Raw genomic sequence first — 20,177 nt, 5'->3', positions numbered from 1 at the left:
GATGTTGTCCAGCCAGCCGTACTCACTATATAATGTGCAATAGGCCTGTGACTTTTTATACAAACATTAAACATACACCAGGCATAAGACATAAGGTAAGAGAACATACTGAAAACCCTAACTAAACTCCTATACAAAATCTGAGGAAAACATAAGGAGGTGAGATCTTTAGAACCGGTGTTGTTCAGAGACAAATGCAAAATTTAAGGTGGCAAAAATTCACCTTTGCACTTTTAGAACCACTAAAATAGAACAGATACAATCCAGATAAATAATCCTCAGGACAAAGAAGAAATAGACCACCACAAACTGCAACCCCCAAAAACAGCATGTATAAATGTAAGTCTACAATATAAAACCTGTAGTACTTAAAGATAAGAGCACAGCACCTTTCTAAATCATTGCATGTCTCAGGGTATGTCTACACAGCACTTAAAAATTCCCAGCTGTCCAATGCCAGCTGGATCAGGATCGTGGGGTTCAGGCTAAGGGTATGTCTATACAGCAATGCAAGCCCAGACTCTGTGCGCTGTCCCTGGGGCTGCATGTGCAGAGGTGCCCAGGCAGACTACACTGTGAGGGCAGCCCCAAAATTTTCCTGCAACCTCCTGTGGATCCCTTATCCCTGCCTCCCAGGGTGCAGCAGGAGCAGGGATCCCTGGGGGGTGCTGGAGCACACTGCACAAAAGCCCCGGGGATAAATTTCACTGCTCCACAGCCAGGCCGCGGGGAGAGGTGGGGGGAGAGGCATATGTTTTTCCTCCAAAACCTACATTTTATGTCAAACAAACAAAAAGACAAAAAAACAACCAAACAAAAACACCTTCATTGAATGTCCCATTTTTAAAAGAATTGCAAAGTTTCATTTTAATAGTGTGACAGCCCTGGAGACTGATGTCCTAATTATCCTCAGAACAGGTGCACATGGGCATTTTCCTGCCAGTGTGACTCAGCCTAGAGGTGGAGAGCCCAATTCTCAGATTAGATGGTAGTTCACTATAAAGCCTTCTCAAACTGCAGTCATTCTACTGAGACACCCACCAAAAGAGCTAATGTATTCATGTGCTCCTTATGGGCACCTTAGTCCCACCAATAGCACCATTACAGTTAGGAAACAGGGTGTGCAGTAGTTTTCCCACAGTGCAACACATTTGTAGGGCTAGAGTCTCGGCACCAGGGGAGAGGGACGGGCGCTAGACACTCTGGGATAGGGTTACTTTGACTCAGGTTTGTGCACTGCAGTGTGGACACCAGAACCCTAGGTTCAAGCATGGGTCAGAAAATCCTTGACCTATGGTTAAAAATGCAGTGTGAGGCTCAAGCCCAGGGTTCCCAACACACGTTCGCTGACTCAAGTTCCACTACCGTAGGCTTATATTGTTGTGTAGACATACCCTAACGGGCTCTTTAATTGCGGTGCATAAATTCGGGTTCTAAGACCCTGTGAAGTGAGAGGGTCCCAGAGCTCAGGCAGCCCGAGCCCAACTATCTACACTTCACTTAAACAGACCCTTAGCCACAGTCAGCTGGCACAGACCAGCCGCGGGTGTAATTGCCATGTAGACATACCCTCAAAGACCTCAGATTAGTTAGTGGAATTTGCTTTAATCTTGAAAAAATTATTCACTTTATCTAACAGTGTTCCAATGGCTCTGTTCTTAAAGGATCTTCATATAATAAGGGGACCAGTTCTAAAGCCCTTCAGCCTCTCTCACAAGACAGCCAAGATCCTCAGATGCTGTAAGTCAGCATAGTTCCATTAACCTTAATGAAGCTATACCAATTTACACCAGCCAAGAACCTGGACCTGAGTTTGCAAGCCACATGCAAAAAGCAAGTCATCACCAGACAGTATTTCTCTCCTATAACACTACTAAAGAGAATGCTCCAGAATACACTATAAATATAATTTAATAACAATGTTATCACAAGATTAACAGAAACTTAGTCTTAATCCTCAAACATTTATCTGCTATAATGAAGTTACTTGTTACTCCAGAGAAACCTCTTTAAGATGTTCAATAATCAGCATGAGGATATTTCCAGTGAAAAGCAGCCCTGGGATAGTTTTCTTAATGAAGAAAGGAAGACGACTACCATTTGCCAGGAAAAGGTGCAAGTCTTCTGATGCTCTTTTTCATTCTTACGACCTATTCTTATGAAGGGATGAAGAGACAGTGGGGGAGAATGGGGACTCTCTCAATCACCTGGTGATCAACATCCCTAGGTAGACCCAGTTCTTCAACAGAATTAGAGGGATCATTTCTCAACTACAAGTGCTGTCTTAACAGACTATGAAGGACAAATCATCTCGGCAACAAGGGGATGGGTTGGGGAAGAGGACAATGCAGACTTCGATACTTATTACTCCTTTTGTTCCTTCCTAAAGTGTAAACCATAGGAAATTTTGTCAGAAGGAAGAAACAGCAGAGATCATTCTAATCGGATATGGAAGACCAGTTTGCACTAAACATCCAGATGATGGATAATGATGGAATCTGATAGAGTAACTTCAAACCACCATCTCTCCAAAGCATCCTGAGGAGCAAGAAATGAAAATGAAATAAAAAAATAAAAGAAAAAAAATCGAAGAGTTGGTGGTCATGGGCTGAAGATCTCCAATTCCATAATTCACCATAAAACTTTTCTCTTTTATGCCTCATAACCAATACCTCTTCCTGAATAAGGGCAGAAAACATAGGAATTGCCAAACTGGATCCCTCTAATCCAGTATTCTGTCTCCAGCAGTGCCCAGTACAACATGTTTCAGATGAACGGGGGGGGGGGGGGAGGAGGGAGGCGCGGAGGAAGGAAAGGGGGTGAGCAGATGTGAGATAATCTGCCCTCCTGCTCCTCTAATCCCCAACTGAGATCGGCTTAAATTCTGAAGCATAAAGTTTAACATCCCTTTCAACAAATTGTTAGCACTAAATACTCTGGATATTCTTGTTACCCATATAAATTTTCCAACTCTTTTTCGGTTTTGCTAAATTTTTGGCCTCACTGCAATAACCTGTGGCATAGTTTCAGTCTAATCATGCTTTGTGTCAAAGTAATTTCATTGACTGTCCTTTTGTTCTCATGTTGTGAGACAGCATGAACAGAATTCCCAACCTCCCTTCTCTATGCCATTCATCATTTTATATACCTATGTCCTTATTTGTCTCCTTTCTAAAAAGAACAATCCCAATCTCTTTTCATAGTAGAGTTTTCCCATGTTTCTAGTCATTTTCAATGATGTTCTCTAAGCCCTCTCCTCCAAATTATGAGCTATCAAAGACTTCTACCAAATTAATGAGACACTATTTCTCTTTGCAGGAACCATGCTGATTAGGTTGTAGGAGGTCATGATCTTCCAGGCGTTTTATTAATTCTATTTTTAATGGTCATGTCAACCACTTTACCAGGTACAGATATATGGCACTCTGGTATTTAATATCTCAGATCACCCACAGAGCCTTTTTTAAATAGAGGTAAAACATTTGCTATCCTCCAATCCTCTGTTTCAGTTGCTTTTTTTAAAAATAAGATTGCATACTTTTGTTAGCAGCTCAGACACTTCATTCTTGGGCTTCTTCAGAACTCATGGAGGTACCATCTGGGCCCTATTACTTATTGCTTTTTAAATTATCAATTTGTTCCATTATCTCTTCTAATGCCTCAATTTCTGATAATCCCTCACATGTTAAAAAATACTAAACAGATCTGGGGTTTGGAAACTTTCCAACAGTCTATGTGGTGAAGACTGAGTCATTTAGCTTCTCAGCAAAATCCTTAGCTTTCTTAATTACTCCTTTTAACACCTGGTGATCTACTTGACCCACCAATTATTTCACCAGGCTTCGTGATTCTGACATACTAGAATTTCTTGCAGGGTGAATAAAAATCGGATTTTTTTTTATTAAAAACGGTTTTATTTAAATTGGATTTTTTTGATAAAATGCTTTTTGAGGAAAAAACCTATCTAAAGATAGTTTTAATTAAGATACATTATAGCTCAAAGATATCTCATCATGGAATAGGGATTATAAATTCTAATTCTATAGTACGAGACAATTATTCATGTAACGTAATGAAAAGTTTTGTAAATGGAGTTCCAATAGTACATGGATTAGGGACCCAATCTTATGGGGTTCCAGGGGCTTCAGTATAGATTATTTAGGTTAAACTTTCTATCTACCCAATTGGACTCAGTGCTCAATCTAGAAGATGCCATCAGAGATGCTTAGTTTTGCAGTTCTCAAACTGTGGATTTGTGTCTCCAGAGATAACATGCTTGTTAACAGCAAAAATGTTTTTAAATAAATAAATATATAACGGTGAGAAATAACAGACCTCAACCCTATTGTCCCTCTGCAAATTTGTACACAGAGTCAATCCCTTAGATCAGGACAAGAAGAAGTCTGGAGATAAATGTGAGAAGGGAGGATAGGCAGTAGAAACAAAAGTGAAACTGTTTGACTAGCATATTCCAGAAGTCTTGAGGTCTTTCTGAGTGTAGCCTTCACTGATCTGAGCTCTCTCACTAGAAGGGAAAAACCTATAACGGCAGGCCGTAAAAAGACCCAGTTTGGGAATATTTTAATGAAGTTCCTCTACCTGTGGGTAAGACAGACGTGTGCAAAATGCAAACAGTGCAACAAAGAAACGCAAGGCCTGGTTGCCCGAATGAAACAACATCATGAGAAGTGTTCCTTCTCAGGAGGAAGCTGCCTTGAAGATGATGAAAGGAACATGTAGGATCTTTAGGTTGGTGAACTTTTTTATTTCATACTTCTTTCTTAAGGACTGCCTGTCTTCCTTCTGGACTATTCTTGAATTCTCATGTTTGAGCAAAAAATATAGTTGTTACTCTATGGTACTATCATTTTAGATGCAGTTGTGATAAAAAATAAATAGCTGAAATAGGCAGATCTTCCTTTTACAATTTCACCTTTAAAGTAGTACTGTCAGTGAATGCAATGAGTAATACTAAATGAGCAGTTTGGTAATAATAATTAAATAACTGCATTGACTTATTTTGTTTAGGAGAATCCATCCTCAACATACAGGATTCTGAAGACTATCCACCTTCAAGATTACTATCATTTTTTATAGTTTCAGAGTTATCTGCCAATAATAGTGTTTCAGTCACATCATGTATGTCACATAGCCACAGTATATCACCTGTAGCAAAAACAAGAAAAAAAAAATCTCCATCATCCAGAAACCACAGATAAGTTTGTGATGAGAACCAGCAGATTACGAAAAGAGGTAATTGATGAAAAAATTGCCTAGTTTGTTTATGCAACAAACTTTCCTTTCTGTTTGAAAACCCACACTTCATTAACATGGTTCAGTCATTAAGACAGTCCACCCAACAGAGCAGATGTCGCAGGCAAATTGCTGGATAAAGCGTATAAATTGTTAACCTGAGTCTTGATGGGTGGAGCAATGTCCACAATGATCCTGTTTATGTGCTTGTGTGAAAATGGAAGGGAATGTCTTCCTTACAGAAACAACTGATACATCAGGAAATACACACTCAGCAGAATACTTACAAGAAGTAGCAGTAAAAGTTATAACAAACTGTGAAAAAATTCAAATGTCCAGTATGCAGCTTGGTCACACACAATGCCGCAAATGTATCCAAGACGAGAAGAAATTATTTAGAAGAGAGTCCCAAGCTAACAACATACGGTTGCAGTGCTCATTTGATGCACCTCCTAGCAAAAGACTTCAGTGTTCCAGAAATAAAGGCTAATGATGTTGAAATTGCAAGATACTTCTGTAACAACCACTTTGCAGCAGCTGCTCTGAAAAAATTGGGAGGAACCAAGCTAACTCTCCCACAAGATGTGCAATGGAACTCAGTAGTAGACTGTTTTGAGCACTATATCAAGAACTGGCCTAATGCGATGACAGTTTGTGAACAAAATCGTGAAAATATAGATGGCCTGGTCACAGCCAAAGTTCTCAGCATTGGGCTTAAGAGAAATGTTGAACACATGCTGAGTACCCTGAAGCCTATTTCTGTAGCCTTAAACAAAATGCAGGGAAATAGCTTTATTGCTGACACTGTTGCAATTTGGAAGGAACTGAGTGAGATCTTAAAGAGAGAAATATGCAATGAAAAGTTAAATTACAAGCATTAAAAAAACGAATGGGACAAACACCATCTCCAGCTCATTTTCTTGCATATATTCTCAATACTCAGTACCAGGGTCAAACCTTAATGGCTGAAGAAGAGGAGTTGGCTATGACATGGACATCCAGCAATCATCCCTCCATAATGCCAACTATAATAAACTTCAGAGCTAAGGGTGAACCATTCAAGAAATATATGTTTGCTGATGTTTTAAAGAAAGTCACACCAGTGAACTGGTGGAAGTCACTTAAGCACTTGGATTCAGAGACTGTTGAAGTGATAATCTCACTTTTAACAGCAGTAGCGTCTTCTGATGGTGTAGAAAGAATATTTTCTTCCTTTGGACTAATTCATTCCAAATTGAGAAATTGATTGGGACCTGAAAAAGCAGGAAAGCTTGTTTTCCTTTTCCAGATTATGAACAGGAAAATGAAGGTGAAGACAACTGAGTTAGCTGCAGAAGCCAATATTTTAAGATTGGCTGACATACTCAATTTAATATTTTTTTTAAATGTCATTTAACTATTTTAGTTAACAATTAACAAAAACAAACCTGATTTTAAAAAACTTGAATGTTTAACTAAATTCAAAAATTCATATGCTTGTTTTATTAAAATATTGTATGTTTGCTGTTTAAGAAAAAAATCCAGAATACATAATGTTGTTGTTTTAGTTAAATAAAACAATTTAAACGTCTGTCTGCTGATGTTCTCCTCCTAATACAGCATGGCAAGAAAATCCTCCAATATTAATGATTAACCTGTTGAATCAGAGATATTTATGAAGTCATTGGGAGGTGAATTATCTGCTTCAATTACCTTTGGTAAATGAAATAACTAAACAATCATTCATTTTCTGATATAGCTGTAAAACTAATCTGAAAAGTTTTCAAAATAAATCACTTTAAAAATGTATAGTATGTACCTTCTAAAAATGAAACCTACATCTATCTTTGAGTGTGAAGAATATGTATTAAGGTTATAACAACCAACAAGAATGCACTTTTATGTAGAAATCCATGATTAAATCAAATCTTCCTGACTAGTGATTCAAATCATGACTGAAAACAATTTGATTTAAATTAAATCCACCCTGATTTCTTGTTTTTAAATATTTACCTATTTGCTCTTTGAAATCCATTTTTAGCCCTTACAGCTTCTCTCTTACCTACTGCCATCTAGAATTTGAGTTTGTGCTGAATAGCATTACGGGAGTTATAGTCTTCAAAATATGGAAATCTGTAGGACTTGAATAGTCTCTTGAACCTTGCCATATTGGCTTACATCTTCCTTTCCTGTTTCTTTTTTGTTAGGATTGTGTGTGCCTTTTGAGATGGAGAAAATCTAATGAAGGCTTTCTACTTCTCAAAGTAAGCTTAAACATTTACTATTGTTGACCTAAACATTTTTAGGTGAGTGAATTTGAATTTATGAATTTATTCCCACTTAGGGTGACCAGATGTCCCGATTTTATAGGGACAGTACTGATTTTTGGGTCTTTTTCTTATATAGGCTCCTATTACCCTCCACCCCCATCCTGATTTTTCACACTTGCTGTCTGGTCACCCTATTCCCACTCAAGCAAAAGATAGTTTCTTCAAGTAGGGGAGACCTCAACATTACCAAGTTTAGCAAGATTCCATAAATTTTTGTTAAGATTCCCATAGTAACTAGTAATTAGTAACTATGATTTAAGTCATAACCTTTGATATCGGCAAGAGTCACTGCCTTAGCATTTCCCCCCCACAAATGAAAGCATTCACAGATTTCAGTGATAAGTAAGAGGTCAGTCAGTTGTATTTTCAAATGCATCAGAATTGGAAAATGTTATTTATAGCATATAAACTAGGCTTTATCACAAACGTACTGAGAGCGCAAAGCAAAACCATATCAAGAATTTAATCCATTCTTATTATATTAAGTATATTTAGTAAGTTATAACACATTACCTTATTTATTATACCACGTACTTCACTTGCAAAATCACGGGAACATATTTCTAAGTGAAAAATCTTTCCACAGTTTGACACACAGGCTCCTAGCAGCTGACAACAGAAATAAAATTGCAAAAAAGTTGAAGACAGCAATGGCAGTGATTTGTCCAAAACACGAGTGTTTGTTGTTCAAAAAAAAAAGGTGAGTAATAAGGGCTAAATTCCACCTTTAAATAAGCATGCCAACTCCCAACAACTTGATCTGGAATTAAATAGGTGTATTTATGGACAGAGTTTGGCCATAATGGTTGCTTGAGTACATAAAGATATAGACGTTAAGTTCCCCAAAATAATGTATAGTCTACTTACCGTTAGTGCTTGCAAAGCAACATGTGGAACCTTATGATTTACTCTTTTCATTGTGGCTTTAAGGCAATCTTTTGCTCTAGAAGAGAATTAAGAAAATATCGGTGATATTATAGTATAGTTTAGTCACTGTGAATTGCAAATCAAATTGCAATTCACCACGTAGTTAGCATCCAGGGAAGTTAAGTCAGCCAATGAAACGTACGATACAAGTTTTAAAAGCTAGCAATTTAGCCAACCCAAAACTCAAGTTTTCCGTAACAGTGCAAGCTTTGGAATTACCACCAATGGCTGGAGAGACAACCACTTGAAGGAGATGGACCTGAAGTAGACAACAAGGAAGAAGATCCTCTACACTAAGAAGAAATTGCCCTGTTTTAAAAAGTACATGTTGTCTAGATATCAAGGTGAATAAAAACAACGATTTTTTAAAATTTAAATCTTATTTACATGTTGTTAGCTCTTTATACCTATTTTAGAGTCAACTTGCTGAAGCAGCTGTTTTGTACTTTTTTTTTTTCATTTCTTAAATATTGGAAAGTTTTCAGATTTTATATATTTTTATTTTCAAGTAAGAAGTTTCAGTTAAAATGCTCATCTATCCTGAAAACGTAAGTCCAGAACTTCATTAACATTCTTACAGTGAAAACACCACAAATACAAAATGTATAAGCAAGCAGCCCATGATATATTTGCAAACGAACAACTCCTTTGATATACTGAATTTCAACAGAAACATTTCAACTTTCTGAATCTATCAGGCTATATTCCTCAATCAGGATTGCAGTTTGAAATCAGTGGAGTGAGAAGCCTCACTTTAATCTATTTTTGAAAAACTGGGCCTATGGTAGATAGAGACCACAATAACTTTGTTAGTGTATGGAAAGTCTAAACAACTTTTTATTATCAACACAAGCAGTTTTGTTTTAAAATGACAAATATTTTATACCACTGAATGAGAAGAGTTAAAATACAACTATAGCTCCAAGGTTGCATACACTTAGGCACGTGCTTGACTTTAACTTTAACAGAAGACATAGGCTTACTTTTAAGAGTAATTCAATAAAGCGCATACCTGTTTAAGTGTTTACTGTATCAGGGCCTTGATGTTCAATATTTTGTTTTTTGCCTATAGCAGTTTTGTAAACTTCAAATAAGATAGGGTTATCATATTTGCACAATCAAAAAAAGAGGACACGGGGGGAGGAGCCCTGCTCCAGCCCCGCTCCTGCCCTGCCCCCATCCACTCCCTCCCACTTCCCACCCCGACTGCCCTCCTCAGAACCCCCAACCCCCCCCGCTCCTTGTCCCCTGATTGCCCCCTTCTGGGACCCCTGCCACTAACTGCCCCCTAGGACTCCACCCCCTATATAAGCCTCCCTGCTTCTTGTTCCCTGACTGCCCCCTCCTGAGAACCCCCCACCCTAACTGCCCCCCTAGGACACTACTTGTCCCCTGACTGCTCTGACCCTTATCCACACCCCCACCCCATAGTCACACCCCCACCCCCAGACAGACCCCCGGGACTCCCATGCCCTATCCAACTGCTCCCAGCCCACTGACAGGACCCCAGAACTCCCGACCTATCCAACGCCCTCTGCTCCCTGCCTGCCTGCCTCGACCCCTCTCCACATCCCTGCCCCCGCCAGTCCCCCCAGAACCCCCAACCCATCTAACCCCCCCTGCTCCCTGTCCCTGACTGTCCCAACCCCACTCCACACCCCTGCCCCCCCTGACAGCCCCCCCCCAAACTCCCGACCCGTCCAACCCCCCCTCCGTCCCCTGACCAGGGCCAGCTTTAACAAGAGCCCAGGAGTCGGGCTGTGCTCCGGCCGGAGTCACGGGGCTTGGGGCTGGGCTGGAGGTGCTCGGCCAGGGACGGGCCGGCCACCCTGGGACCTGAGCCGGGCTGGAGCCGCTGGGGCTGGGGCTGGCGCGCTTGGCCAGAACCGGGGCCGCCGCCCAGGGGCCTGAGCTGGCCCGGAGCAGCCAGGGCCTAGCCGGCGCACTCGGCCGGAACCGGAGCCGCTGGGGCCGGGGCCGGGCCGGCACACTCGGCCAGAACCGGACACTGGGACCGGGCCAGCGCGCTCAGCCGCAACTGGGGCTGGTGCCCCAGGGCCCGATGCCTCAGGGCCCAAGCGGGCCGGAGCCGCTGGGGCCAGCCGGGACCGGAGCCGCTTGACCGGGGCCAGACTGGGCTGCGCCGCGCCTCCCCAGAGCCCTCCTCCTCGCGTCCCCCACGCCCCAGCTTACCTGCTGCTGCCCACCTGCCCCTGCTTCTTTTCAGACTTCCCGTGAACATCTGATTCGCGGGAAGCAGGGGAGGGGGAGGAGCAGGGGGGGCGGAGCATTGAGGGGAGGGGGAGGGAAGACAGTTGCGGGGCCGGGGGCATGCTAAGGCTGCAGGGGATGGGGGGAGCCAAGAAGGGGCTTTGACTGCCGAGCGGTGCCGCTTTTCGATTTATAAATAGCCGACCGGGGGGAAATCCTGGACATTTTTAGAAATCCCCCCCCAGACAGCTATTTATAGATCGAAAAGCCGGACATGTCTGGGGAAATCCGGACATATGGTAGCCCTAAAATAAGATGTATGTCATCAGTAGTGGCATTAAAAAACCCACATCATACATACTTTAGCTTGCTATAGATTTTAATCTACAATTACAATAGCACTAATTCTGAAGTCAGTTTTTAAACAGCTTCAACATGATTAAAACAGTGGGTTTTTTTCAACATAAGAAATTTAAATTATTCTAACCCAACAACTGTACAAAAATCATTTGGAATGTACAAGGATGGATATTAAAAGTGTTAAGGAAAAAAGTTTAGACTTGTTTTCTCAAAGGCTAAGGAGTCCAAAACATTTGTCTAGTTGTGGGAGATCATGAGGACAGAAGAGCTTTATCAAATTAAAGGTTGCACTCCTGTACCCTAGGGGAGGTAATGGCAAAATCACCCCTTCGCCCCCCAAAAAAGACAGTTTAAGTGCTGTCAGTGGTTACATCTAGTCCAACCCTCCCAATTTTTGTTCATAACTAAAATTTCATTATTTTTAACAGTCCACACAAACAAGAGACTCTGACCAGCGTGTGGTGTCACATATACAGAGAAAAATAATGTTTTTTTTTAAATCATTTTTAGTTCAGTAATCTTAAACTTAAGCATTATTTTTAACTGTAGGTAAAAAAAGATTTCAGACAGATAAGATTTCTATGTTGATAGTTAGACAAATGCAAAGATAACTACATTATAAAAATGAGTTACCCTTGACTGATAAAAGTCAGCCAAAGATCAGCAGTTATATTTGACTATTATAGGACGGTTGAATTACTTCTTGTGTTTAAATGTAATTAATGTACCAAGTCCATTTTGATCTTGACCCCACTCTTTTCCATGTTGACCTCCATCCATCTTACACGTCCCTGTAACACATATACACTAAGGGCTTGTCTACACTGGCAATTAACAGCGCTGCAACCTTCTTGCTCAGGGGTGTAAAAAAACACCCCCCTGCACGCAGCAAGCTGCAGCACTGTAAAGCGCCAGTGTAAACAGCGCCCCCAGCACTGGTAGCTGACTCCCTGGGAGAGAGCTGCGCCGCGACCACACAAGGCATGTTTAGCCTTGCCAGTGTAGACTACCCCTAATTTTTCATCATAGGTAACTTTCCAATTTAGACAAGTTTCTGCAATGAATCTAGTTGTACTTTCTCCTCCTGGCCTGGATGCTTCAGGAATTTCATGCTCTCCCATTTATCATGAATAACTCGATTTACTGTGCAATACTGCATAAAAATTGGAATGAGTCCAGCGTACACCAATTACTCTGCTGAAAATCCTGTTGGAAGAAACTTCAATCAGGTTCATAACTTCTTCTCGGAGCACTTTAAAGCCAACCATGGTCATTGTTAGTACTGTTTACGAAAGTGTTTATTGATCATATTACTTTCTGCATAGGTGACTCAGATATACATTTTAGGAAGCTCCAGTCCTCTAACAGTGGTGCACGTTGTGTTGGGTTTTTTTAAGTGAATGTGGAGTAAGACATTGTGAAGCTGAAGCGCATCTTACCCATTAGGAGTACTTCCAACTTTGTCACATATATCCATAATAAGACCCCAGTCCTCACTGGTATTGTATTCATTTGTGGCTTTTTCTACAAAGAAAAAGATAGACTTTAGATTTATAATTTGGTGAACTAGCTCCTTTCAGAATATGACAGAACCACCATTTTATATATAAATAATTAAAAGAACAATGTCTTTTCTAAATCAATGCTAACATTTACTAATTTCTAAAAACAGCTTTAAATCCCTGTTTGCATTTATAGGTAGTATTTTATGATATACCCAAGACACTTTATATTATGAAGCAAGATGAGTAAGTATGATTAGCATTAATTAGAATCAAAAGGTGAAAAACAGTACCTAATTTACAGCATTAAACATTGAACTATATACTATGCTACATAATTTGTTTAGTTTATTGCATGTTGAAGTCACAGTCCTTCATATTTAGATTTTTCCCAAGGTTAAGTTTGTACATTGTTACACATTTCATAAAGGTTATTAAAAAAATGAAAAGGTGATTCTTAACTGTTTTCATAAACTAACCTCTCCCTTATTCAAATGCCTCCTTAAAACACATTCTTCCATGAGACTTTCAGTGACAGTTCACCAATGTCAGGAATTGGTAAGAGGAAAAGACAGTGATAAACACAAACTGCTCTTTGTACAAAACCCATGATCCACCTAAAGTGTTTCTACTTATCTACCTTTTATTGTGTTTCACCTACTCCACCTCCCTTTGAGGCCTAATGTCATTTAGTAGCCTACTCACAAGTTGAACTGTAAGATCTCACAGTGGGACCAAGTCATTTTAATCACACAAACAATATATAATAATTTAATAAATAATTTTCAAGTAACAAGTTAAAGAGTGTGTGTATTGTCTTAAGATTTATTTTTAGACTGTTACAGTTTTAAACAAACATTCTAACTCCACTCAATATGGAAAAGCTAAAACAATCAGATTTATGCTTTGGGCTCAATCAAGTATGCTTCACAAGCAGGCCTGGCAGTATCATAACCTTTGCGTTACCTAGTTGCAATAAGGTCAACCACCAAATCCCTTTAAGTCTCTAATACTATACTGTACTGGTGCTCTATAATGGCAACTATTCTGAAACTGCATGGGTTCCTGACTGCAATACCATTACGGCATTATTTCATGCCTGTAATTCTGTTATTTATTCACTGCTCAATAGTTTGAGAGACAGTTGCAACCACTTTCTGGGTTAGACTGATTAAAAATTAGGGAGTGGACATCAGAAAGCAGCCAGAGCAGCAGCGACTAACAGTGACCCTGGAAATCTTATATTGACACACAGGTGAACCTAGGAGGAGGCATATGAATCTAAGGTGTTGGCCACAGTACCGCCACTACAACCTAGACTTGCTATTCTGGGAAAGCAGGGCTGGAGTCTAAGGCCTTGGCTACACTTGCAGCTGCACAGCGCTGTGAGGTAAACCTGTCTTCGTACAGCTGAGTAGGGAAAAGTGCTGCAGTCTGTCCACACTGACAGCTGACAGCGCAGTGGTGTGGCCACACTTGTAACATTTGCAGCTGTGTTGGGAGCGCTGCATTATGGGCAGCTATCCCAGCATTCATGTGGCTGCAACGTACTTTTCAAAATGGGGGGGTGGGGTAGATTGTGGCAGGGAGTGTGGGGGGAAAGAGTGTGCTTTTTGGAGCATGTCAGCTCTCTATTTTGCAAGTTCCGAACTCCTGGCCCTCTGCTCATTCACTCATTCATTCACTCAAAGCAAGCTGCAAACTGTTTGCTTCTCTCTGTGGTAGGAGCTTTGAAACCGGCACTTCCCCATTCCTGCAGCCCGTCACAACAATGGAGAGGATTGGCCACTTGACAAGGTGATTAGTACAGCGTTTACACTCACACCCGTGAGTCCTAGCCACTCCGCTGCAGCTGTTATTCCTCTTGGAGATGTGGAGTACCTGCAGCGGTATACCCAGGGAGATACAGCGTTGTAAGTGCCCTGCCAGTGTGGACAGGGAGAGAGTTACAGCGCTGTATCTTGCAAGTGTAGTCAAGGCCTAAGGCCTTGGCTACACTGGCGCTGTACAGTGCTGCAACTTGCCACGCTCAGGGGTGTGAACCCCCCTTCCCCCGAGCGCAGCGCTGTAAAGCACCAGTGTGATCAGAACCTGCAGCACTGCACGCTCACTTGCAGCGCTGCAAGCTACTCCCCTCAGAGAGGTGGAGTACATACAGCGCTGTGAGAGCTCTCTCGCAGCGCTGGCGGCACGACTACACTTCCGCTTCACAGCGCTGCTGCGGCAGCGCTGTGAATTCCCGAGTGTAGCCAAGGCCTCAGAAATATCCAATTCGTAAGAGAACACCTGGAGAGGTCTTTACATAAAGCTGGAAATTGCAATTGCTTGAATTCCGAAGGAAATCAATGAGTATTCAAAAATTTACATAATTGAGCCTGTGAATTTTTACATTCATTCCTTGGCTATTTTGGCAGTATGATTTGAGAGCACTGAATACTCATGAAAGTAAAAAACTAAACAACATTCACAGAGAGCCAAATTTAATGCAATGGGGCTAGGCAATAACTGTGCCTATGGCACTGCCAAAGAACCTCATTTCAGACTTTCAAGACATTTGTTATTCCAGTCGTGGCTTCCCTTGAGCTGAGACTACCAGTCATGACAAATCATGTGGTGGTTTTGTAACGCAGATTAGAGCCTAATACCAACAAATTCATCTTTACTTGTGCTCAAATGGTTATATTCTAGGTCTCTAGAGATTAAACACTTGTGCATTTATCTAGTACATAAAACTAGGCAGAGTTTTTGTATACGAGAAAATGGTTGTACAAGACAGTGAATGCCAGAGAGAGAATTTGCTCCCCAGCACAATGAAATTTTAAATGATGGCATTACCTAAGTGAAAGATTTCAAACATTTTTATTTTAAAGTTAGGACTAATAAAATAGTCTATATTCCAGACTGGTGCCTGACTATTTTGGATCATGAAATACGAACACTTAGGAAGAGTAACTAGAAACATATATCCTACAACTATTTTGTTTACTTAAAGTTAGTGCAGCACTGATAACATTTAAACAGGATGCTCTTCACTGTATTAGCTTTGACCTAACTGCTAAATCTTTTTCACAAATGGTAAATAAATATTACCATTGTACGATTAATATATTTTCAATAAGAACAATCAGAAAGTTTAAAGTTTTGCTTATGGCTAATTTTACAACTTTATTTTGCTGCTACTTCTCAAAAGAGATTGAAATACAATTGGAGGAGGAAATGTCTTCTACATATCACATTGCATTTTTTTAATTAAAAACTTGAAGTACAGCTGAGAACAAGCAAATTTTTGTTACATCAAAATGAATTCTTGCAAGAAAATTTACAATTTTTCTCCTTCCTGAGATGTAATTTTATTCTGATATACATTTAAAAAGGCTCTCAAATACAATTGGTCAGGTGAGCTCTATTTTTTTTCTGGTGCTCACTGGCAATCTATTTTTTGTCAGATTTAATTAATTAGGGTTAGTTGTATTTTTTCAAGAAAATGAATGATGACAAATTTATCCAATGTTGAAGTGGGATTTACTGATCGTTGTTACTTTATGTTATACACATGCGCCCCACCCCTGCTGAATATTTAATCATGGATTTAAAAACCCATTTAATCAAAACAGAACTTCCTTCTACTACACTAGCTATTTCACCATACAGTACTTTCAGCTAATGTCTCCAAAGCTTTGAACACTTTATTCTTAAAAAGAGCAATTGACACTTCACGTAGTATATTTAAGAACCATTCTTCAAACTGCACGTCTTTTACTTTCTACATATACATGAAAACAGGATCTTTAAAAAATTTACATGTTCCTGAAGTTTGTTATTCATTGCCTTAATCCTCTGACACCAATCATTTCCACACCAATTTTGATATTAAATGATTACGTTTTCCATATATAAGAGTTTATTTATCTGCTCCTGTTGCTTTAAGAAAGAGATCCTGCTTTCACAAAAACATATCTAGTTAAGAACTACGGAAAGAAAAATAGAATACCCGTGGCAAAGTAAAATTCTGTTTAATAAGTATTTCAAGAAACAGCAACAAATCCAAATTTCACAAGTATAAAGGACACACACAAAAAAAACAGATAAAAAGGCAGTTAGTCATAGATATAGGTTACAGCCATAAAAACAACACAAAAGCAGCAATATGCTATTGTAAAATACACATGCAGGTATTTTAGTATTTTTGACATCCTAATCTATTATTAAAAAGGGCCCTGAAGGGCCAAATCCTTATTCTGGCAAGATTCACACATCCATCAACTAGTGCTTTGTATGAAAAGAAACTGCAGGATTCAGCCCTATTATTTGTAAAGCCACCACTTGTGTGTCCTGGTTTAACTACATAACCATACAAAACATGTACATAGTAGCTGGATCGTGTTTAAAGAATGGCACATTTAAAATATTAATGTATTTGGCAATTCCAAGCTCTTAACTTTTCCCTGGTATTCTAGACAAAAGTTAAGTTGAGGTCCTCAGTCCTGCAAACCTTGACTCATGCAAATACACCACAGAGACATTTAAAGGTGTCCTCATTGGTGCAGGCACAGTCTTCATGAGGCTTTTCAAATAGAATGAACTGAATTCATGCATAGCTGGTTTGGCAGGTTTATACCTTGACCTCAATCATATGTCAACATCAGCAACTCATAATAGGTTTTGTAGGAAAGGAGAATGAAGGGAACGCTTTTAACATGCACACTTTGAAGTTAACAAAACAAGTCTTTAAAATTGGTTAGCATTTCTTCCACTTAACTAGCTTAAATAGTAGAATAAGAACATAAGCAGCACAGTTTTCATTAAAATATCATATCGTGTAGAATATTCCACAATTGACCAAAAAACAAGAATGTTGAACTCTATTTAAAATGCAACATAAAACAAATTTAAATTTTAATGGGATTTTATACTGAATTGGTAAACTTTTTCATTGTTTTTTCTATTACGTATCTCTCTGATTAGTTTACAGTAAAAGTTTAATGCTCAATAAAGTGAGGGATGGATCATACTGCCTGGCCTGGGTTCACAGGACTAAACATTGCTGTGTAGACATTTGGGATCAGGCCTGAGCTCTGACACCCTCCACCCCTTGCAGAGTCCCAGAACTCTGCCTCCAGCCCAAGCCCAAACATCTGCACAGCAATTTTTCAGCTGCGAAACATGAGCCCTGTGAGCCAGAATCAGCTGACTCAGGCCAGCTGCAGGCTTTTTATTCCTGCGTAGACATACCCTCAGTGGCTCCATATAAACAGGACTGCATGATTATTTTGTAACATGGACAGATGTCTGCTAAGGATTAATTTGATGCCACCAAATTCATTTCCACCAGACATTTTACTAGCAGATATTAAAACCAGGGTGAAAATCTGGCCCAATGTACTTCAGTCCAGTCAAGATTTCATCCCAGCTCTTTGGAAATGGAAATGCCAAACAAATGCACCACTTAACTCCATTCAAACTTGCATATCTAGCAGCTCCTGTGGCTTTCATATCAGATCGCTAGTGATCTGTATCACACTTTCAGGGTTAACTGCACCTTTGAGCCCCCTCCTCATCGTCCTCAAAAACTCCCACTTAAGGTTTCAGGCTTCCAGCCATAACTGGTGGAGGAGCATCATTCTTCCTCCAGACTAGGGATCTAAGTTTGTAGCCCCTCTGCACCTCACCGTGATTTCCCCAGCAAGTCTGACTGGGGCCCAGCACCTGTGGTTAACCTCTCTTCAGGGGCTACAATAGTCATACCAGTTACCAACCAGCCATCACAAAGTCAAATACATTTATTCTTAGAGTAAAAGCGCTACAGAAAAAAAACATAAAACCAGTAAGAATTCCTAGATGCATGCTAAAACATTGCATGCAGTTGCAATATAGTCTGCACATCTTATTTGTAAAAGTCTCCAATGGTATTAAGTTTTCTGAAGAAAAACGTATCTCAATTACAGTCTTGCCATGGAACTTTTTCCTAAACTGTTGGCTGTACATTAAACATCTTGCTACAGCTTGGATATATAAATCGGATGTACATGAACATAACATGCCATTTTGAGTCTTGTTGTCAAAAAGTAGGTAGCATATTAGCTAAGAATTTTCAAGCAATGATTATCACAAGCCTTATAGGCTAACACACTCTCCAGTTATTCACTGAGCTTAGTCAGAAAAATACATAATATTTTTTCTTAAATTCTGCAACTTGGTTTAACGATGTTAAACTTCTAAGATCCAGTAACTCTGGACCCGCAGGAAGGCAGGCCAAGGGTCGTACACACACGAATCGACTGAAGCAATACACGTTTGCTGTCTCCTCTGGTACCTATAGGTGCCCGGTACACGGGGGTGGGGCGGGGCGGGGCGTTGCTCAGGGCAGTTCTTGGGGACTATGCCTCGTGGTCTCTGCTGTGTGTCAAACACCGTCGGCCTCTGCACCGGACTACGCCACAGGGCTCAGCTGTGCAGCAGCGCCCGGGGTCAGAGTCACCCCCCGACACACCCACCCCAGTCCCAACGCCCAGCAGGAAAACTAAACGGCCCGGCCCGGGCCGCCCCCCCTCGCCCCGCTCAGGCACCGCTTCCCCGGGCCGGACCCCCGGACACACCCCAGCCCGCCGCTCAGGGACAGAGTGCCCCCCCTCCGACCCCCGCACTCCGGCCACTGCCCCGCTCCCCGCAGCCCCGGACTCCCGCTCGCTCACTCACCCACATCCTGCTCGAAGGGGTTGGTGGCGAACAGCGGCATCTCAGCGGCCTCCCCCCGACGAGCCAGGCCCTGCTGAGTCGCAGCAGCTCCCGACGTGCCCCCTCCCCGCGACCGCTTCCTGCTCCGCCTACCGCCACGCAGGACCCGCCGCTCGCCCTTGCGCCCGCGCCGCGCCTGAACCAGAACAGCGAGCCTCGGAGGGGCACAACAGCCTCGGCCGGAGAGGGCGCTACCGCCACCGCGTAGCTGCTTCTGCCCGGTCTGGGGCCCGGGCGCCTCTGGGAATGGGACTGCGGGGTCAGGCACTGAGAAAGGCACCTCACGCTGACTGACGGGCGGGGGCCTCACAGGGGGCGGGGCCTGCCAAGGGCTGCGGAGTGAGAGCGTCCCCGCCTGACAACGAGCCGGGGGGCGGGGGACGCGCTCCGAGCGGGGGGGGCGCGGACCATGGTACGGGAAAGAGGCTGCAGCGCAGGGCCCGAGCTAGGTATAGGCAGGGGCAGAGGGAGACAGGACAGGACAGGCATGAAGGGGCGGGGCGGGGCGAGAGAGCGGCACGCGTCGAGCCGGAGGGGACGGCCTGAGGGGCTGAAGGGGAGCGGCTAGAGGGGGGTGTCGGGCCCCAGAGGCCAGGGGGAATAAGGGGTGAAGGTACCTGCTGGGAGCTCCCGAGGGCTAGGGGCAGTGACTGGTGACGCGGGGAGGCCGATAGGGCAAAGGGAGGTAGCCTGAGCCCTGTCGGGTTGCACCGGTGAGTGTCCCTGGCGTCCGGACCTCGGGCCACAGTGAAACCAAGGCCTAGAGTTAAATGCACTTTCAAGTTACCTAAAAATACCCGCTAGCAGTTCCACTGTTACTCTACCGTACACCCGAGACCGCTCTGCCATCACCCTTCTGTCTCCGAGCACTACACTGGTT

General features: G+C 41.9%; 1 protein-coding gene across 2 annotated transcripts in view; it reads right to left on the bottom strand.

Annotated features, from left to right (window-relative positions):
- STAM2 (signal transducing adaptor molecule 2) overlaps nucleotides 1-19,363 on the bottom strand; it is a 36,863-nt gene extending 17,500 nt beyond the window's left edge. For both annotated transcript variants that reach the window (XM_054043345.1, XM_054043346.1), the window contains exons 1-4: nucleotides 19,259-19,363; nucleotides 12,500-12,584; nucleotides 8,430-8,505; nucleotides 8,076-8,171 (exon numbers count right to left, since the gene is read on the bottom strand). In XM_054043345.1, coding sequence (XP_053899320.1) covers nucleotides 8,076-8,171; nucleotides 8,430-8,505; nucleotides 12,500-12,584; nucleotides 19,259-19,298 — 297 coding nt within the window. In that variant the 5' untranslated portion in view covers nucleotides 19,299-19,363. The remainder of the gene's footprint in view (nucleotides 1-8,075; nucleotides 8,172-8,429; nucleotides 8,506-12,499; nucleotides 12,585-19,258) is intronic.
- Nucleotides 19,364-20,177: the final 814 nt, after the last annotated feature.

This window comes from Malaclemys terrapin, chromosome 11 (assembly GCF_027887155.1).
Source record: "Malaclemys terrapin pileata isolate rMalTer1 chromosome 11, rMalTer1.hap1, whole genome shotgun sequence".
Classification (NCBI taxonomy): Eukaryota; Metazoa; Chordata; order Testudines; family Emydidae; genus Malaclemys; species Malaclemys terrapin.
Note: the sequence above shows the minus strand (reverse complement) of the source record. Positions and strands in the feature narration are given on the sequence as shown.